Raw genomic sequence first — 21,922 nt, 5'->3', positions numbered from 1 at the left:
GAAATTTTACATTCTAACATTGTATAAAGTCCTTTTCTGTGTGCAGAGAAGTGTCTTCATAGTAGTTCGCAGCACTGTCTGATTTGCCGTTCATGTGGATGTTACACTTAACATGTATGTTTCTATGTACAGCTTTCTAAATGTTAATTCGGACCATAAGTACTTACATACAAACTAAATCAAAGTCCAGTATCAGGGATCCTCAAACTTTTTAACCAGGGGGCTGGCGCGGATGAAGTGGCAGGGACTCATCTGCGGCTGCTTGGTTTCCGCCCCCAACCCCTGGCGGGGGGGGCGGGGGGGTCCTGTAAATACCGGGGGCCAGATTGAGGACTCTGGGGGGGCGTATCTGGCCTGCGGGCTGTAGTTTGAGGACCTCTGGTATATATGGTTGGAAATATGGGTTACTTCTTATGGATCCTGATGGGGAAATGTTAGTAATAAACAATTGCTTTCTCTCCAGCACTGCATGCAAATATGCCTTTTGCCTTTGGACATGGACTTCTCTAATGAATACCAGAATTTTTGCAACAAAAAATTTTGCAACAGGAGAAATTGCTTAAAAAACATTTTATAAACTCAACACAGGAGCAGAATGCTTTGCAGTAATGAATGTTAACCTGTACCAGTATGTTTCTGAAGAGAATGTACAGGGAGTCACTTGTTTTTCCAGGTATTTGAGTTGATAAGGTAGCACATTGAGAGCATTCCTGGTTACTTTATAGGGGTTTGGTTTTCTGTCTGCCTGGTTTAGCGCTCCCATTATACACATGAGCCTACATTTGCATAGGTTTCTTGTGAGATTTTTCCAAATTTCAAAAACTTTTTATCAATTAGATCTTTTGGGATATGAGCCATTCTTGTTCTGCCTTATGCTAGGCACCATGCATCTGTGTTACTTTGACTTGAAGTTTTAGGTTATATAAATGGTGTTAAAAATAGGGAAATAATTTCATAAGCTTTGTTGCATGTTAAGCCTAATTTTAATTATTTTTTTTTTGGTCCTGTATTTTACATGCCTTTTGTCTTACCCTGTCTCCTGTGGTACCCTTATAAGCAAATGGCAGAAGATTGTAGTATCTAATAATGCTTGTTTTCAAGGAGACTAGGCTAAAGCAGTCCTGGCCGTTGCTGAAGGGTAGCTGCTGGGAGATGATGGGACATCCAGCCAGACTCTTTGCCAACTTCCATCATGAGAGGCAGTGCATAAGGCACAGTGCCTCCTTTGAACTCTTATTCAGGAAAGTTGCAAAATTTTAGAGGCAGTTACATGTTTCTCTTAGCTTTGTTTCAGAACTCCCGCCAGCAGTGCTGCACCTGCCTCATTCATGTGAAGTCCTCTCTAAACCTGTATGATTCACACAGCGGAATCGAAGGGAAGATGATACTTCTGTGTTAAATCTGGAGAGTACAGAGACATGACAAGGGTAGTCTGTTCCTTCTTGACAAGGGTAGTCTGTTCCTTCTTGACAAGGGTAGTCTGTTCCTTCTTGACAAGGGTAGTCTGTTCCTTCTTGGAGTGATATCTTCTGCCTGAGACCTTTTGGGAAGTAATGCCTGATGTGTGCATTATCAGCCCTAATTTTAGTGGTGGTTACACAAGTAGGCACACACGTAATGCCACTTAGGCCAAGAGCATGACAGTACATGAACCAAAGCTGCCTAGAATAAGCCTTGCAGCTGTCCTTATGGCTGAAAACACAAGTAAAGTAGCCTTTGTGATTGACAGCTATTGCATGGACTAATTAGTCAGGAAAAAAATTAATGCTATTCTGTGACCCATTGATATATTGTGTTCAGTTGGATTTTGGAGGATGTCACTTGTGCTTCACACCGGAAGCAGATGGCACGATTGTACTGTTTCCAAGGGGTGTCCTATTCTGGTCTGTGTCAGCCTGCCACTTTGCTTTTACTGCCTCTGTCAAAATAAATCTTTCAATTGCATGGAGCCCGTTCTTGATATGTAATAGTCTGAAGCATGCATAATCCTGTGACTGGTTTTTATCTCTGTTTTATGTATAAGCCACAGCTCTAGTCAACAATTTTTTCACTAACTAGAATATGAAACATGTTAATGCCTAAACGAAGATTTAAGATGAAAATCTTAAATACCTTGGAATAAAAACATGGCAGATTGTGTTTTATAAAACTTACGTCTAAGTGGTAGTTAGGCACAAAATATTAGTATTAAACCTTCTCGTCTAGTTTTAGTTTATAGCTATTATATTTTTGTTGTCCTTTAAAAAGAATTGCGCTAGTATATGAAGGCATTAATATGGCTGTGTACTTAGGGACTTCTGTACCCTGGTTTTACAAGCTGGCCATAGTTGGATGCGCTGGTGCTTTCTGATGAACAGCAAGGCAGTCCCTCCATGAATGAAGAACATTCACTTCTTCCCACCGTCCGTCTGGTTATTGTTTCTTCCTTTTGGTTTGGGTTTTTTTTCTCGGGGGAAAAAAGTCCTGGTGATGACAAGCTGAATGCAAGCCATCAGAACAGCTTGCAGCAGTGGAGGCCTGTGTTGCTGTACTAGCAAGTGTGTTGCCAGCAGGCCCCTGTGCGGTACTGACAGGGCTGCATCAGGAGAACTGCATCCAGCCAGGGCGTCCTGTTGATACTGCTGTACTGAAATAAGCCCACTGGAAGGGCATGAGGAGATGGCATGGGGAATGCAGAATGTGTTGAAGGAAAAGCTGGGGGAGTGGGGTTACTCATTCTGGAGAGAAGACTGAGGAGTAGGGGAAGCCTTCCTGCTGTCTTTGACTGTGGATGGGGAAGACAGAAATACTTCTTGCAGCTACGTAGTGCTTCCACATATTTCACTATGAAAAGTGAATAAGGGAAATCCTGATAAGCTGTTAGGAAAAAAAAAATCTTGCCATGAGGGGTTACAGACTTTGGGAAAGATTGTCCAGAAAGGTTGTGGCCTTTCCATCCTGAGAGCAGTTCAAAATTCAGTATGGCCCTAGGCATCCTGGTCTGTGTTGGCTCTGCAGTTGAGCTGGAGGTTGGATAAAATAATCTTCAGGGCCCCTTCCAGCCTGAAATATTGGTTAGACTGTTGTTAAAGAAGTGAGAGCCCTTTTAATCTGTTTATAAATGCAGTGAAGGAGTTTTGCTTAGCTTTTGGTCCAGCTTGCCTGTTCCAGGAGCGTTTATACATGTTACAAATGTACAGGCTTCCCACAGTTTTGACACAGTGCTGTAAGAACAGTATGTATGGGGATCTCATCCTCACTTGTTCATCTTAAGATTTAACACCTCTAATAGGTTCTTTTTTTGGAGAGGTAAGGTAAATCAAACTAGTTTTGAGGTAAATAATGTGTGCCTGAGTGCTTCCCTATCTGGGAGACTAGTGACTGCTGCTGTTTTGCTGAAATTAAGCTCTTAGCAGATGATTGTGTCTCTCTTGCTTGTGTCAGGCAAGGTAACAAGTAGGAGCATGCAAAATCAGCAGATGGTTGGATTTCTTCTTCTTAGGCCAAACTGATGGATTTGCACATAGCAAAATGCTTGTAACACTTTTTGTGTTTGACTTTCAATGTTCGCAGCAATTGGAAGAAAAAAGTGAGGATGAGGAGGATAAAGAGTGCTTAAAGCAAGCAATAACCGCCCTACTAAATCTTCAAAGCAGTATGGAACGGATATGCTCCAAAAGTCTTGCAAAACGAAGGCTTAGGTAAACATGTTTCCATTTTTCCTGCTTTCTACTCTGCTTTGCTATAAATCCAGGGCTCCCAGTTTCCTCTTTTAGTAAACAATGAACAAAATAGTTTGTGACAAGCCTGCTTTTTCAGAGGAAGTGACATCAAAGCCAAGATAATTTGTTATTGTTTTAAAACCGTTCTGATTTCTGTGTGTCCTTGCATACTGGTAGTTGAGACGTTCTGAGAATTCACTGGTAAGTAGAAAGTTATGGCATTTGTGGGTTAATTATGCTCAGATAATATTAATAGCTACCTAAAAATGTTGTTAAAGGGGTTTTCTGTGTGATGAAGGGAGCGTTCTTGAATATGAAACTAATTAACCTGAGGAGTTTTTTGAGCAACTTTTTTGAGCAACGGCTAGTTAAAATTACCACTGGATAATAGAAATAGATGCATAGATAACTAGTACTTTGTTGCACTGTTGTAGTGAGTTCTTGGATTATGCAATCTGCTGTTTGATTTAATGCTAGTATTTGTGCAGAAGTTTAAATGTGTTAAAATTTTTACTTTTGCTCTTAAAATTGTTTCAGTATTTTCTTTGCAAAGAAAGCTCTGTGCTGTGAAATGTAGTCTTTAGGCTTGGACATGAGCACATTTAACAGCTTACTTTCTCTGAATATGCTTCTTTCAAATTCAGTCTAAAATTGTTTTATCGGCTATGGAAATAAGTGGTTTGTTAGGCTAAGAAGTGCTAATGGCTTGCCTGTTTCTGGTTGCCTGTGTTTAGGCAAAACATTTGTTGCATAGAAGATAAGATTTATCAGATGAGGTACTTAAGAGAAACATTAGTCAAGGCTTGCAATGGTGCTGATATTGAGTGCTGAAGTTGCATTCTCAGTGGAATTCTCACCACTCAGAAAGATGATCTTGTGTTTTTTGCTATTAATAGTGGTTGTGGTTTTTAAATACATGTATACTAATAGGCTGCCTTTCTCCCATCCTTCACTGAAGTGAATCTGCATGCCGATTCTATACTCAGCAAATGAAGGGGAAACAGCTAGCAATTAAGAAAATGAATGAAATCCAGAAAAACATTGATGGTTGGGAGGGTAAGGACATTGGACAATGCTGTAACGAGTTCATCATGGAAGGAACACTCACACGTGTAGGAGCAAAGCATGAGAGACACATATTTCTGTTTGATGGCTTGATGATTTGCTGTAAGTCAAATCATGGCCAGCCAAGACTTCCTGGTGCTAGCAATGCAGAATATCGTCTAAAAGAAAAGTTCTTCATGCGAAAGGTACAAATCAACGATAAAGACGACACTAATGAGTACAGACATGCTTTTGAAATCATCTTAAAAGATGAGAACAGTGTTATTTTTGCTGCTAAATCAGCTGAAGAGAAAAACAACTGGATGGCAGCATTGATATCTTTGCAGTATAGAAGCACGCTGGAAAGGATGTTGGATGTAACAATGTTGCAGGAGGAAAAAGAGGAGCAGATGAGATTTCCAAATCCTGAACTTTACAGATTTGCAGAACCTGACTCTGAAGAGAATATTGTGTTTGAAGAAAACATGCAGCCCAAATCTGGAATCCCCATCATCAAGGCAGGAACTGTTGTCAAGCTCATTGAGAGGCTGACTTACCACATGTATGCAGGTGAGGCACATCATTTATATAGCCAAAACTCAAGGTGGTGACTAGTTCATGCTTCTTTTTATGCATTAAATACATGCAGCAAAATAATTAATGTGTGTAGAAAGCAAATATGCTTTGCAGTGCCATATTCTAACATGCTTTTTGAATTAAGATTTTGAGATCTAAATATGCACCGCTGTAGCAGTTAAAAATATGAAACCTGTTTGGCTAAATGTAGTGGGATATACATGTGGATAAGTTTATTCTCTTACAGAGGATGGGGAGGTGGGGGCCTGCAGGAATTTAGCTCTAGACAATACTTTTTCCTGTATGCCCCAGGCTACAAGAATTACCTTCCCTCTCCAAAGCTGGGTGGCATGTGAAGCTGCCAGCATTGTGGGAAAGAATTATGAGCCCAGTGTTTTCAGTTAACAAATTGTACTCCATTAACTCTTACCTTTGTCCATGCTGGCAAGTAATGAAAAGACTGAATACCAGCTGGAAGCAGTCACCTGCATAATTTGGCCTCCGAACTTCTTAGTCAGAATTTCAGTGGGGATTTGATTTGAGGACTTTTGACTTTGGATTTCTGTTTGTGTTGAAAATACATCACAGGCATTTCTGTGATCATCTGGTCCAACATTAGTATATAGAGTTTTTCTCGCTAATTTCCCAGGACATTCATAAGCTGTGCTGAAAAGCATGGGCTTGGGTTTTAGTTTGGATTTTGGGGCTGGTTTTGTTGTTTGTTTGGGGTTTTTTTTATTCTACCGGTATGTCAGTTATTCTAAAACTTCATCCATCTTGGTATTAGTGCTTCTCATATTAAACTGCCTTTTGTTTATTTTTTCTTTCCTTTTACTCTTTACACTCTCCTTATCCTAAATTGTTCTTCTGCAGCTCAGTACTGGATACCCTGCACAGACCAGGAATATTTGTTTGGAAGAAGCGGGGAGTAAGCAGAATGTAGTTAGTGTAGTTTAGTACCTTTGTTTGTTTTTAAAGTGCTTTTAAATACATCTGTTTACTCCATTACTTCTATTACTATTCTCCACATTTCCTTCAGTTGAGCTTTCCTAGCATTTATTAGAAACCCAAGTGCAATATCACACTGGCAGTTTTTACCAGGCACAAAAGTGCCTGTGTTCATGTTCTTGTAACTATAAACTTCTAGCTCTTGGTTTTGAATTTTACAGGCATAATTTATGACACATTCTTGTGGTTTGGGAAGTTAAACAATTTATATAATTTTATTTTTTTTTTAAAGCTAGCATTGTATTTGGCAGAGAATTAGCAAAAATAGTACTTCAGATTTATTAGTGCCCTTGTGAACATTTGCTTTGCTTTGCTTTGGCTAACTTTCACGCCGTTGAGAATTGCCCTTCCCATACATACTGGGACTTTGGTGCCATAGCCTTGGCGTTGCTCCAGGTGTTAGCAGTGCCCTCCACACGTTGCCTCTGTCCAGGGAGCCACAAACTACATTCTCCAGTTCCATAAAACAGAAAGGTCTGTTTAAGGATCGTGTGGCTTATTGAAATGTCTCATGTGTGGCTTTTTTGCATCTGCATGTCTTTTTGGCCTTTCTGGCATGTAGACATCAAGGAAGTATTCAGATTGATTGATTAGATGCACCTTCGTCCACAGCCATTTAAACCCCTGCTTATAACAGCCCTTATTTAAGTAGATTGCTTGAAACCGAATGTTGTAGGTATGTGTGACATTAACCAAACTATTGTATGACAAAACTGAGAATGTGGGTACTGTGAGACAGGCTGAAAGACTTTGGCCAAAAGAATAAAAATGGTTGTCCTAGATTCACGGTATTGTTTAGGTTAGAAAAGACCTTTAAGATCATAGAGTCCAACTGAACCTGGCACTGCCAAGTGCACCACTAAACCATATCCCTAAAAGAAGGCAGCAGGAGCTCTTTGCTCCAACAGGAGTAGGTATCATATATATATATAAAATCATATAAATATCATTCATACATAAATAGTGATGTATTTAGCCTGCCTTTGTAGCCTTAAAGATCTTTGTGCAATATACATGGACCTGATACTGAATTGCTAGGTTGCGTGTCATTTCTCAACACTCTTATCTTTCGTTCTATACCTTCTGTTTTATCATTGGTTTTCTATGAGGAAAAATGTCACCGTTCTAACCATTCTGTGCTGTCTTTTCCAGAGGGTCAAAGAAATAGAGATATAGTGACTCAGCCAAAAATACTCTGTTATACAGGAAGCAAGGTCCATTTACTATGTAAATCATTCAGTGTTCTGTTGCGTTATATGAGACAACTTTCTATGATAACCCTTTAGCTCTTCTTTCGGACACAGATCAGCTGAGTTCAAGGCTTCTGGTTTTGCTTAGAGGCATGTGAAGATGAGTACTCTGGTGATGTCTAGCCAAACATTTACAGACTGTAGAAATGCTTTCTTGCCCCACATAGGACTGTGTATGCATGATTGTTATCTTAAAAGTATTTACTGACTTTATGTTCGTATGCCAGAACAGCAAGCCCTTACTTTTCTGATGTGACTTCTTTCAAACACAGTGTGACTGTTATGGCATGGCAGCCCTTGATCTGGCAGTCCAAAGATAGTATTTACCATAGCTGTGACTCTTTTCTAGATTTTTATCTTTGTAGGTCAAATACTATAAGGAATAATTACGGATATAATTGCAGAGGTGGTAGCAATTTGTTGCAAGTAGCTGAAGAGCAGTTTAGGTGGTTGCATATTGAAGAGTATATGGGCTGTGTTCAGGCGGTAGTCAAATCAGGTCTCAACTTTTTTGTCATCTGTGAAGATACACACAGCCCATCTCATTTGTAGATACGGGGGTTGGGGCTTTTAATTTTTCTTCTCTCACCTCCCTGACAATGCACAAACCAGCTTATCAGCTGAAATATTTCTCTTTTTCATCATGTAACAGGGAAAGCCCGGTAACCTAGCTCTAACAGAGCAGTGCTGCTGGGGGTAGGAGGCATCCAGCCACGGTGAGAGCTAGGACAGGGAGAGAACCCTGGCAGCCACCTGCCTGCAAGTGTGGCAGGCTGTCCAAACCATCCTGTGGCAGAGCAGCAAAATAGGGAGAAATCTCCTCTCAGAAGCAGCTTTCGATATATTTTTATGTGAGAGAAACTGCTCTTCCATTAGAAGTTCAGATTCTGACCCTATTTGCATATTCTGGTGTGGTTTACTTGCTTTAGTGTGTTTCTGTGTTCATTATCTCCTCCTTTGCCTGACTCTTGTTCAAGAGCAGCTGAGTTAGGTGGCACCAAGATTTGAAAGTTGTGGTTTGGTTTTTTTTTTGTCTATAGGGCAATGCTCTTCTATTTTTAAAACTTTGATATGTTGAGAGTGCTTGTGCGTCATCATAGTGTCCGTTTCCTTTCTTAAGGAATTCAAGGGTGATTATTTATAAATCCTTGTAGAACAGGTTATTGTTCTTTTTTAGCTTTCAAATTGGCTGTATTGAAGAGAGAATTATCACATGAGCAGACATCCTGACTAACTAGTGTTGTCTGCATTTTTTTAGCGCTTGCTCGTATAGTGTACACTATTTTGAGTTACAGATTTTGCTAGTAAGATAACAGGGTTAGGTTTGATTTTCTGATCTACTTCATTTGAAATTCAGTATGTATCGTGGATTTAAACACTGACCCTACCTGTAAATAACAATATCTGTGACTCAGCTTGCAGTGATCTGAAAAGGTTAATTTTGGGTCTATGCTGTGTACAGAGTGCAAGCTGTGAAAACATGAATTACTGTGCTTACTTCTATACTTGTTTTTTAGGACAACAAAAATTGTGTTTTCGTGATGAGGATGATGGGGACAGGGATGACATTCTTCGTGCAAAAGGATTCAGAGTTTTACCTTTGAAAAGGATTTTAGACTGTACAGTTTCAAGGAGAGGTGGGAGAGGTGTTATGATAAAGAAAATGGTGTAATGGAGGACATAGGGATGGTAAAGCAGAATAGCCAGTTGTTGAAGAAAAGAGAATTAACATACAACAGAAATGCGAGGAAATGCTGCATTATGTGTAATGCATTGTTAATCTGACACATTAAACTGTTGCCCAAATGAAGAGCTGAATAGGATCTAAAAAAGTTAGAATGTGCATTCAGATGGACAAGATGCTGGTAAATAGTTAAAGAGGATTTTTAAAAAGCTCTTAAAAAACATACATATTCCAGGAAACAAGTCTAATGGCTTAATGTAGTGTTAGGTCATATAATGCCGGTGCGTTTTTCTTCATTACAGTCTATAGGAACTCCTCCTTCAAGTCCTGTGTGCTCCTTTTCAGCCACTCTGTGTTAGAAAAATTACCATTTGGGGTTTGTTTTTAAAGTATGGATTTATTATGCAAAGCTATTGCAACCCACTCATTAGTTTTGTTCAGTGATAACGATGTTGTCCTTGTTTCTAGTAAGCTCTCTGCAGTGCCAGCATGCTGTCACTGCATTTCCTCATACTTGAAAACAAATGGGTTTGCTTTTATAATTAAGGGAGACGCTTTGGTTTTCTGTTTTGAATATCTGATTGTTTTTAAAATGCATTTGAATATTTTAAATGAACTGATATGTAACTAGTAAATTTAAATGAAATCTGTTGACTTTTTGAAGTGAAGTAAATATAACTTCAAAGTATAGCTCTCGGCTGAAAAAATACCTAGCCTGCCTTAACCACCACAACTGGTTATCAGTTGGACCATTTAGGGAAAACATGCTCTCCTTGAAGAGGCCATTTTTATCCAACGCAGTTACTTGCCCTGTCTTTTGAGCTCTCTTGTCCTGATTGTTGTCAAAACTAAAGTTGTTTACTAGATGGCTCATAAAGAAAATAATCTATTTATTATTTTCAGAGTTGTTGAAAAAGAATCCAGTCTTCTAATAATTGAAGGGAAATAAAAAGTAATTGTTTTGAATTTTCAACAGAATAAAAATAGTTTTTAAATTCTGCTTTGTATTGGTATTTTAAGAGGTTCTGAATTGTTACCAAAGCAATTTTTGTTTACATAATCTTCTCTGTAAATCGATAGGCCGGCATCCTTAATTTTAGGGGATACCTAAAGTTATTTTAAACTATAAAAAATCCCAATAGGTAATTGCTGACATGAGCATAAAATTATTCTTTGTCTTAGATCCCAACTTTGTTCGGACTTTTCTCACAACATATAGATCCTTCTGTAAACCTCAAGAGTTGCTGAGTCTCCTAATAGAAAGGTATGCCAGTGTTACAAATATTGTTCGTACAAGGTGTGTATTTCTCTCCCCGCCCCCCCCCCCCCCCCCCCCCCCCGACTTCTACTTGGAGTAGAGTTTTTGTAAGATTCCAGTTTTCCAGTTAAAAGCCCAAACCCTTTTAAAAAAGTTGTCAAATTCAACGATTGCAAGTGAAATGTGCAAGTTATATCCAGAAGTTTTAGGGTTGTTCAGGTAGCTCTAGTAACTTCCAGCATCCCGTGGTTTTGTCTTTGAAATCTGTATTACTGAATTTAGCAAATCTTTCTGTGTGCTTACCAAGATGTAAGATTCTGATGTGTGGAAACGTTATGAATTTTGAGCTATCTTTCATCAAAATTTTATTTGTGTGTAGTGTGAGCAAGACTATGTAATAGCCTAGTGCTTATACTCACCTTCTGTGCTAGATTTGAAATTCCAGAGCCTGAGCCAACAGAAGCTGATCGTATTGCTATGGAGAATGGAGACCAGCCTCTGAGTGCAGAGTTGAAAAGATTTAGGAAAGAGTACATTCAACCTGTGCAGCTACGGTGAGTGTTGCATCAATGTGAGCCAAGCTGACTTCCCTTAAGTTTTTTGAAGTACTGTCTTTTATCTTCTGGCTCTTTGTGATACCGGCAGCCTTTCTTGTAGAGATGCTTTGATGGAGAGCGTGCATGGGCAGTCAGCCATTTTGACCTTGCTACTTGAAAACCTGGTGGGAATTTGAAATCATGGAATGAAAAGCCTTGGGAAATGCTTGTGCTGAGTTTTATACTATTAGTTTGCAAAATTAGTTTCTTACGCTTTTCTTTTTTTCTTTCTTTTTTTTTAATCCATGTTTCTGCAAGGCTATACAGCATAAGTGTGCCACAGAGATGTGGGTAGAGAACATTTTAGATAATGTTCTTTTTGTGAACAATAGCATTACTCTGACTTCTTTAAATTTAAAAGTAGAAAAATGCTTACAGCTCGTTGCTGGTGAAATGCAGACAGTAGCAGAGCTGCACTTGGTCTGCTGATTCTGGTATTCCTGTGAGCCCTTGCCTACTAAAAGCCTTGAAATGCTAGGTATGAAGATAGACTATATTGTTACTTATCCTTTACTTTTTCAGAGTATTAAATGTATGTCGACACTGGGTAGAACACCACTTCTATGACTTTGAAAGAGATGCTGATCTTCTGCAACGTTTGGAGGAATTCATTGGAACAGTAAGAGGTACTTCAGGTTTCTTAAATGCTGGCACTTATCATAAAGCATCCCTTTTCAAAGGTGTGGAATGGGATCATTTTTCCTTTCACTGAGCAGATCAAGAAAATCAGGACTCCTTATTAAATGCTTCACAAAGAACACAAACCTTAATCTTAAAAAAATCACCACCACCCACCACTATTATTCAGTCTGGTCCCCCTGTTCAGAAGAATGTTATTTACATCCTGAGAAATAAGTACTGGTTTTGTTATAAAGGACTGAAATAATGCAAAACTAATAACTGAGTCAGGACAGAATAATTGTTTTGATTGTCCTCTTAAACTATAGGCGGGTAACTTTTGCAAAATGTTGATGGTGGGAACCACTATTTCTTTGAAGCAAGCGTTTTCCAGCTATTTCACAGTACATAGTAGACCTGTAGGACACCTGCCACTTGTGATTGTACAGATCTTTTCTGTTCCTTTGTAACAAAAACTGAGACAGCTACAGGAGCAGTTTGTAGGAAAATACTATGATAGAGAATATTTAATGGTTATTTAGCAATTAAATGTAGGGGGAGAATAAGCCAGCTAGTTTAATGTAGATTACTGGTAAATTTTCAATGGACTTGCCATCTCATGCGTGAAATTCTTATAGTGTAGAGCTAAACCAGCATTTGGCCTTTAGATTTTATTCTGACCTTTGATGCTAAACGCACTAGAAGGAGAAGCTTCTTGTTGTTTTGCTCTTCTGTGTTATCTGAAGTAAACGTGTACTCTTGCCCAAACTATAAAGTTCAGGAATTGCATTTAGAAGAAGAAGGAGTGAAGTGCAAAGAAGAAAAAGAAGTGCAAAAGAAGGTTAGTTCCCAAAACTCACTGTAAAGTCAGAAGAGAAAGGGAAACACCTCATTTGGAGAAGGAGCCTCTTGTGGGTGTGCTGAATTGTGCTTGGGCAAACCTGGCATACTCAGCATTGGCTGTTGAGGAATTCTTTATATGTTTGAGTGCTTCGAGACTTGGATGAGAACACCACTTATGTGCTACTAAAGGGTATATGGTTGCTTTAATTTAGTAGGTTTTAGGGTTTAACCCAACATTTCCTAAATTACACTTACCTCTTTGAAAAAACAGTATCAAGAGTAAATAAATAGTCGTTTTCTCTCTGTGCGACAGGCAAAGCAATGAAGAAATGGGTTGAGTCGATCACAAAGATAATCAACCGGAAAAAGCAGGCACAAGCCATTGGGCCAAGTCACAACATTACTTTTGAGAGCCCACCTCCGGCAATTGAATGGCACATAAGCAAACCAGGACATACTGAGACTTTTGACTTGCTCACTTTGCATCCAATAGAAATTGCTCGGCAGCTCACTTTACTTGAGTCAGATTTTTACAGGTAACCAAAGTATTCTCCAGCATGACATTGTTTCTGTGGGCCTCTCATGTGAAGCCCTGGAGTAGGTCAAGGGACTTCACCAGTGCTGTATATTAATTGCTGTTTTTTCTGAAAATAAATTCTGAAAAACAGTATTTGTCTTATCTTCCCCAAGTTAACATGCAGTACATGTGACTGCATAATGTTAATTGCATTTTGCTGCAGATTTCTTGTGATACTTTGAGTAGATCAACCTTTGAGAAGTATGAAGATTAATTTTTTCATATTCTAGTTTGTGAAGCAAATTATGAACCATGTCAGATCTCGCCAGCTGTCTGAGAGAGGTTGTTCAGGTGTTGGAAGCTCACATTTTATTATGGTGAATGAGCTATAGACTTCATGCTTCATTTGGATGAACAGAGGTGGTTAATCACATAAATTAAGACATACTTACACAATAAAAAAAGAAGTGTAGAAATACAGTCACTTAGTTGTGTGGGGAGCCTAACATTATAGAAACAATACCTTAAGGCTTTATTTCCAAATTCACTGGAAATAAAGAGGTTTGGGGAATATAGTATCTTCTTTCGTGCTTTTGATTACCTTTGTTGATACATGGATATGCTTTTCTAGAGCAGTGCAGCCATCTGAACTAGTTGGAAGTGTGTGGACAAAGGAAGATAAAGAAATTAATTCTCCCAACCTTCTCAAAATGATAAGGCACACAACTAACCTCACTTTGTGGTTTGAAAAGTAAGTGACTTTCCTGAATCTGCAGCTACTCCATTTCTGGACATTTACAGAACATACAGAAGTATACTGTGAAAAATTCTGTTCTGGGAGAATTCCAGTTTTAAGTCATGTTTAGGTGTTACAACTGTTCCCTGCGAGAATTTTACCATAATGGCCTCAGCTTTTTATTCTTAGAATATTTTCAACTGTTTATTCTCTATAAACTTTTTCAAAACTGTGTCAGATCATTTGATACACTTTTCATATAGGTTTGTGTTATGATTTAATATTTGATTTTGAAAAACTCATCAACACGTTGGTACAGAATCAAATGTTCTTGTGTATTTAGATGCATTGTAGAAACAGAAAACCTAGAGGAAAGAGTAATAGTAGTGAGCCGGATAATTGAGATCCTTCAAGTTTTTCAAGAGCTAAACAACTTTAACGGTGTCCTTGAGATTGTCAGTGCTATGAACTCCGCAGCAGTGTATAGACTGGATCACACGTTTGAGGTACAGTGAAATGTTTTCCATTTTTGCTATGGGAGTGTAAGACAGTGCACCTTAGCTACACTAAAAGCCTGTCTTTTCAGTAAGCATGTTCTTCAAGGAAGGAGCAAAGAAGGTGAATCCCTCAACAAATCAATCAATCAGGGTGTAATAGGGAGGGGTTTCTTCTTGATTTCAGCAGCAAGAAATCAATCCTTGCTTAAGAAAGGCAGAAGGAGGTAGCAAGTGGGGCACTGTTCTCATGGTCACCAACTTAAATATCAGTGGGAGACCACTAACCTCAGTATTGTTGCTGGGTTATGCCTTTACCGTGCCTTTCCAAGAAACCTGTTTCATCTCTCTCTTTAGCAAATTCCAAGTCGCCAGAAGAAGATTTTAGAAGAGGCTTATGAGCTGAGTGAAGATCATTATAAGAAATACTTGGCAAAACTCAGGTCCATTAATCCTCCTTGTGTGCCTTTTTTTGGTAAGTACGTTTGGTTTGAATGAACTGTATCATGCATAAACACTTGAAAAGTACTGAGCTAGGGGACTAAAAGTATGAACAATAGTGAGAAGTCAGTTTTAACAGGATAGTTGGGTTTAAATTTCAGGTACCCAGACATAAATTGCATACGTGTGAAAGAAAAAGTGACTATAAATTGCAGATGTTATTTGCAGTAAGAATAAGTATATCTGTTATATCTTATTTACATATTTACTAATTTTTACTTTTAATGTGGTTTGAACTGTGTTGTGACCATAAATCCCTTAAATGGAAGGTGGTCACATTAGAAATATTATTGCCATTGACTAGTAGAGGAAGAAGGACCCTGTACCCCATCAAGAATTCCAAGAAATAAAGCTAGAGTTGTAATTTTTATAGCTTCTAATAACTAGTGTCTTATTTCTATTAAAAAGTCTTACTTGTATAAAAACACAGTTCGGGAAGAAAACCTCCCCTTTATCATCAGACTTAACAGTTCTTCTTTTGAGTAGATTGCTTGGAATTTCGGATGTTAAGCAAATTGTGAAGTTAAGCACATGGCATTCCTGTTCTTTAGCAAACTGCTTGAATGTTTGCAGCAGATCAGTTCCAGCTGTGGACATTACACTTGTCAAGCATAGGTGTCAGGTCAAAACTGAAAGAAAATAGTGTCGATGGCTTTTTTTGCTTTTTGCATATTGGGGAAAGGTACACTCCAGAGCTCTGTGAAGAAAGATAAGGTCAACTAAGAAACCCCCTGTCCTGCTTTAGAAATGGGTGGAGGTTGGCAGGTTCACACATGAATAGCTTCCGTTATTTCCATCAGGTTACACTTAAGAGAATCATGACGGTTCCAGATACATTATCTGGGGACTTGAGAGCACTCATTTCTTTCTAATGTTCCGGTGATTTGGTGCAATTACAAAGCCAGGACTGGAGAGTGGAACAGAAGAATAAAACCTGAAAGTAATTTTTTGGGGAGCTTAGTTGGGGTCTCAACAGAGTAGAGCTGAATTGAGGCGGAATGGTTGAGTTAAATCACTGGAGTTTAGCGTACTCTTGTCTTGCAATATGCTACTAGTGTTCAGTTGTGTGAGCTTCCTAAACAATAGAAAGATGCATAGACTTTGAAATTTTGATGCAAAAAATGCAGTTCTGGAAAAGGCATATTAAAATATTGTTGCCCTTATTTAAAAATTAGGTGCAGTTCTCTTATTGACCTTAACAGAGAATTTTTCTAAATAATTGGAGTGCAGAAATTAAATTCTTCAAGAATTCTTTGTATTCCAGTCATGTGACTTCCTCCTTTTTTTGTGCTATATATTGAGAACCTCTTCTATGTGCTCTTTAGGGATTTACTTAACTAACATTTTGAAAACAGAAGAAGGCAACCCTGAATTTCTGAAGCGACATGGGAAAGAACTTATAAACTTCAGTAAGAGAAGAAAGGTAGCTGAAATAACAGGAGAGATACAGCAGTACCAGAACCAGCCATATTGTTTAAGAGTGGAATTTGACATCAGGGTAAGTGGCATTATTTCCTTGAGTCCATGCACTGAGCTACTTTTACGGTGACTTTGTCAGCTGGTAGTTCATAAGGATAGACTGAATTCACATAGACTCAATCAGGCTGCATCAGTGATGAGCAGAAGACCTATCATTAAATCTCTCTCAGGTCTCATTGTAAGAAAGGGCAGAAAGCTCGGTACTTGCGGTTTGGTGGGTTTGGGGTTGGTTGTTTTTTTGTTGTTGTTTTCCCCAGCTATTGGGATGTTGGTAGATAGATCTTCTTACCGATCGGTGTTAAACAGGAACAGGAACAACCAGATTCTCACTGTCATTGACACAGTTGCATTTGTTTGTCCTGTGAACCCAGTTGTTGTCTTCCTCCTCCGCTACACTGCCTTTATATTTCCAGGTTTACCTCATAGCACTGAGTTTACATCATGTGTTGGCAGTGATGATGCTCATGTTTTTTCTTTCTCCTGCCATTTGTTCTCCTTGGTCTGTGGTGTGCTCTAAAAGGAGTCCTCGCTCTGTTTGCTTTTCTTCCTCCCTGCTTTTTTTTCCCTCCCTGCTTTTTTGAGCTATATATTTTCAGAGGGTCATAGGACAGGTTATCTTAAGAAATTCTGCAAGATTTTCTTTTGTTACCTGTTTTTTGACAGAATGCATTGCGAGAGCAGTCTTCCCTGCATCAGTGTAAAGATGGACTACATACAGCTGCTTCTGAAAGTGTTTGAGCTAACTTGTTCTGATTTTTGCACTGCAGAAGGTATTTAGGGTACTTGCAGAGTTGTTTTGCAGATGCTAGGTTAGCAGTAGCAATGTCCAGCAAAGAGCCGGCAACAAACAGATTTAATAACTTAAAATTGTCTATCATTACTTCTGACTCCAGCATTTTCTTTCTTCTCTGGAACAGTCGGGATCATTTGTGCAGTAGAAACAAACAGTACTGAGCTACTAAGAAGTAGCTTATCTGACAAGTTTTCTACCTTCTTGTATTTCAGAGATTTTTTGAAAACCTGAATCCAATGGGAAATAGCATGGAAACAGAATTTACAGATTATCTGTTCAACAAGTCACTAGAGATAGAGCCACGAAATGTCAAGCCTCCACCAAGATTTGTTAGTATTTAATATATTTTTAAATTTAATTTTTTTTTTAAAAAATGCTTACGTTTGTCTTTCACAGATAGCAGAAGTAATTTTAGATCTCTTAACTTCATAAATACAAAGTTACATTTAGGTGGTCTTGTGGCCTTTTGATTTGGGGTTTTTGGTGTTTTTTTTGTCATTTCAGCCCAAAAAATACAGCTATCCTCTCAAGTCCCCAGGTGTTCGTCCCTCTAATCCAAGGCCAGGTACCATGAGACATCCTACACCACTGCAGCAGGAGCCAAGGAAAATTAGTTACAGCCGTATCCCAGAGAGTGAGACTGAAACTACAGCATCTGCACCAAACTCTCCCAGAACACCTCTGACCCCTCCCCCTGCTTCAGCTACTTCAAGTACTACAGATGCCTGCAGTGTGTTTGACTCGGATCCTTCAAGTCCTTTCCATTCAAGTAGGTGCTCCTAGATAGTCTACCAAGAATAGGTGTATTAAATTTTCTGGTGTTAAACGGGTGAAATCATATTTAGCCTTCTAAATTGGTTATAGGAATAGTTGCTTTTGTCTCCTTGCAGCAGCAAAAAGTTTTAACATGTTTTAGTTATTTTTTTAAATAGGTTTTTATTGTAAAGGGAGAAACTGAACAGAATTAGGTGTATTACATGTCTTTGCAGAGGCTGTCAAAATGGAAGACAGAGATATATCTTTAGGGCCCATATACGTCTGTTTGATTGTGAACAATGAGAATAAAAACGAATGTTTTATGGGTGCCTTATTCTGCTGTCGGCCATTACAAATTGGTTTTGGTGCACATGGATGGCTTTCCTGCAGAAATCAGTATTTCCCTGTTTTAAATCCATCAGGACCCATCCACAACTGTTTTTCTTCTGTCTTCACCAACATACAAGGAATCTCATATTTTAAGGTGTGCTTTCAGTAATTAATAGTGGACATAGAGCCCTCATACCTGAAAGGAGGCTCAGAGGAAACACAAGGTTAGTCCTGTGTTCACCTCCTTGTGGCAATTAGCTGAAATGACTTGCTAAGAGCGGAGGAGTGACGTTGCTACGTGTCCAAGCCAGATCTCTGGAATACCTCTTGAGAAGATGTTTTTTAGTTGTTGGGCTTGGCCTATTGAATGCAGATTCAGGATATTGTTTTAGTGGTGGTGTGATAGAAGAACAACTTTGTTGTGTGGTTTTGGTCTCGAGGATTACTTAAGAATGTGCAGGAACTGATGGTCACAGAGATGATTGCAGCTCAGAAAAGTTTCAGTTTGTCTGAAAGCTGCAAGGTAGAGGGTTGTTTGGTTGTCTGTCTTTAACACCTTGATTCATGCTTCTCTTTATGAGCAATTACTTCGTTGTTTATGACACCTTTATTGGCAGCAATAAAGGAATAGTTGAACAAAAGTTATCGTTAACAGGATTTTTTTTTTTTAATGTCTGCTAGGATCTGCTTCTGTGTCATCCATAAACTTTACCAAAAATTCAGATGAAGCTCATGTCCCCCCTCCAGTTCCTCCACGAAGAAGACCAGAATCTGCCCCAGCTGAATCTTCCCCATCAAAAGTAAGAAAGAAGGAAAAAAGGCATTTTTTTTCTGGGAGCAGAGGGCATGATATGATAAAAGATAGTATATGTATTTTTTAAGAACTGTATATGAAAGAGCAAGCAGCCGTGTATTTCAAGCCTTCATAGCTCTGCCTCACGTCCTGACCCCAAACAAATGAAAATCCACAGGCGGGACCTAATCTAGAGTTAGACATGTCTCTTTTCTACTGATCTGCTATGCTCAGGCCCTGACATTGCCTGTGAGAACTTGAGGCTTCAGGCAGGTGTTTCCATCTGCAGTAATTTGTCCTAGAGTATCATTTTGGGGTGTATGAGTTTGGGGGTAAAGATCTGAAGGATAGTAATGATGTCCTCTGAAAAGGTTCATTAGAATATTTGACCCTGATGCTGTGGTGCTCAGTGCTCTCTTTCCCTTCTTGATTACCTGTCCTGCCTGCCTGCTTGAGCCATTTCTACATTTTCCTTTTGCATTTGTCTGGCATCTGGGATCTGGTCCAGCCTTATTTGTGGACAGTGTCAAGTGTCTCTTGATTTCAATGGGAACTGGTTTGTGACTTCAGAGAATTGGGTGGATTTGAGAATCCCACTCAGTTACTTTGAAGCATGTGTGTCTTTGAAGAGGTCTTGTATATGGCTCTTCAGCCAGTTGTTGTTTTCAGACTACAGGTGACTGCTGTCAGCCAGCAGAGTTTTAACGCATGTGTTTCCACCAAAATGTAATTGAAAACATCATATACATGGTGGTGTGTGGGAGACCAGTTACCCAGTCACTGTGGTCTGCAGCTTGGGAACTGTTCACTTCAATAATTCTGACTACTTAATTCCGTCTTCTGAGCATAGTTTTATTTTTTCCCTGTTCAGCATCACCTGCCTCTCCCTTTTGCTCATTTTCTTGGAGAAATACCTGTTGCTATTACCCACCTCAAGTGCTTGTTAGTGGGGAGGTGGTGGAGGGTATCCAGACCTACCTAGCAAGCAGATCTAGAAGTAGCATGGAAATTGTTGCTTTGACCATTCTTTGCCTTGCCTTTGTCCTTCTCTGTGCATTTTCATTCCTTCATCCTTGGCTGTTAACTTGTGTATTGATATATCCCTGCTTTCCCCCTGTACATCCAGTCTGTCTTTTCTGCCCACATCATTCTGAGAAACAAGTTTTTCGGGTACCGCCACTCCCTTTCCCTTCCTTACTCCCCATCTTCATTGTGCACCTGCTTGCTGGGCCTCCTTTTTAACCAGATAAGAGCAGTCTGCAGGGCAGGAGCTTTGCATCCGTTTCACAGCAGGGTCCTGTTCTTTACTGCCACTCTAAAATTTTATTGAATGAAATGTTTGTGTACCTCAGATTACTTCTGCGCACCTGGACAGCCCACCAGCAATCCCTCCTAGGCAGCCAACCTCTAAAGTGTATTCACCAAGGTACTCAGTGTCTGACCGGACCTGCATCTCCGACCCCCCTGAAAGCCCTCCTGTATTACCACCACGAGAACCTGTGCGAACTCCAGATGTTTTCTCTAGCTCACCACTACACCTCCAACCTCCACCACTGGGGAGAAAAAGCGAACTTGGTAACACCTTTTTCCCAAACAGCCCATCTCCGTTTACTCCCCCTCAGACACCTTCTCCACATGTAGCACGGAGGCATCTTCCATCACCACCTTTGATACCACAAGATGTGGACCTCCATTCTGTTGCTGGACCACCTGTTCCTCCACGACAAAGCACTTCTCAACATATCCCAAAGCTTCCTCCAAAAACTTATAAAAGGGAGCACACACACCCATCGATGCATCGAGATGGACCACCATTGCTGGAGAATGCCCACTCCTCCTGAACTGTCCCTTGCGCTGGGAGTCACATGTTCCTGGTGCTACGTCTGTTGCTGGCAATGGATGCACTGAACCTGGTGGTGCCAAGGGGTCAGGATGTGTATGCCAAACACTAAAAACTCTCTAATAGATTGGAAATGCAGTGTACAGAAATGGAATTGCAAAACCAGACGTTCTAGTGGAAAAACCGGTTAACTTGCTATTCTTGTTTTAGTATGCAGGACATCGTTCTAAAGTAATTGGGCAACTGATTGTAGCAGAAAACAGACTTGAGAGACTTCTTTGGCCAATGAGTAGAGACTGTGTTTGTGTTAATGATCAGTAGTGTCCAGTACAGGAAGGAAAACAGTCTTTTATCCATCAGTTCCATGCAGTGTCACAGTTTTTGGAATGAAGACATTATGCACTTTTTTTAAATCTCAAACAGGGAACTTTATATCGTTCTTAGTTTTCCTTTTGCTTTACTCCCTGCTTTGAAATACCTTCCTAAAATTATGAGGACTGTGAGGAAGATCTGTGGTACCTAACTGAGGTAGAATTAAGGCAAAGCACTGTATTGCGGTCCTGTTTACAAGTTGTTACAATGAGTAGTAGGGGGTACCTAGGCTTCACCAAAGAGGTACTTTATTATTATTTTCTGAAATATTACGGTGCCAGTTCAAAAATAAATTTTTGCCAGGAAGCATAATGTCTAATTATTGCTTTCTTTAGATAGAGCAGATGAAAGTTTTACATCATTAAGATGACAGCGAATTTTTTTTTTAAAAAAAAACAGCACTATCATCCGAAGTAAATATACTACTACATTTAGAAGACTGTTAATCTCTTCTAGGTTATGTCACATTCTTTTTAAGGTTTACTGATAATCCATTTCATGGCTAGTAGCTATTCTTTTTCAGTCATGCCATGAAAACAGTCACTTGTGAAAAGGAGCACTCACTGGTCAACTTCCATAGCTATTGTCATGTTTTACTAACAATAGATTAATCAGCATACATAGAATTGCCTTGCAGTTGCATAAATCATGTGTATATAGTGAACGTTGCATAAATATACTTGCAGATTGTTTTTAATTTAATTGAAATAAAGATACAGATATGTTTGGCTGA

General features: G+C 39.3%; 1 protein-coding gene across 6 annotated transcripts in view; it reads left to right on the top strand.

The window, feature by feature from the left end:
• Positions 1–21,922, top strand: part of SOS1 (SOS Ras/Rac guanine nucleotide exchange factor 1) — a 52,110-nt gene extending 30,188 nt beyond the window's left edge. For 5 of the 6 annotated variants that reach the window (XM_055713052.1, XM_055713050.1, XM_055713049.1 and 2 more), the window contains 14 exons: positions 3,553–3,680; positions 4,660–5,315; positions 10,446–10,527; positions 10,953–11,075; positions 11,640–11,743; positions 12,892–13,114; positions 13,727–13,846; positions 14,175–14,337; positions 14,683–14,800; positions 16,152–16,324; positions 17,311–17,427; positions 17,603–17,867; positions 18,866–18,984; positions 20,330–21,922. In XM_055713052.1, the coding sequence (XP_055569027.1) occupies positions 3,553–3,680; positions 4,660–5,315; positions 10,446–10,527; positions 10,953–11,075; positions 11,640–11,743; positions 12,892–13,114; positions 13,727–13,846; positions 14,175–14,337; positions 14,683–14,800; positions 16,152–16,324; positions 17,311–17,427; positions 17,603–17,867; positions 18,866–18,984; positions 20,330–20,818 (2,880 nt within the window). In that variant the 3' untranslated portion in view covers positions 20,819–21,922. The remainder of the gene's footprint in view (positions 1–3,552; positions 3,681–4,659; positions 5,316–10,445; positions 10,528–10,952; positions 11,076–11,639; positions 11,744–12,891; positions 13,115–13,726; positions 13,847–14,174; positions 14,338–14,682; positions 14,801–16,151; positions 16,325–17,310; positions 17,428–17,602; positions 17,868–18,865; positions 18,985–20,329) is intronic. The other variant, XM_014277975.3, reaches the window with a different exon arrangement.

Source organism: Falco cherrug, chromosome 6 (genome assembly GCF_023634085.1).
Source record: "Falco cherrug isolate bFalChe1 chromosome 6, bFalChe1.pri, whole genome shotgun sequence".
In the NCBI taxonomy this organism is placed as follows: Eukaryota; Metazoa; Chordata; class Aves; order Falconiformes; family Falconidae; genus Falco; species Falco cherrug.
Note: the sequence above shows the minus strand (reverse complement) of the source record. Positions and strands in the feature narration are given on the sequence as shown.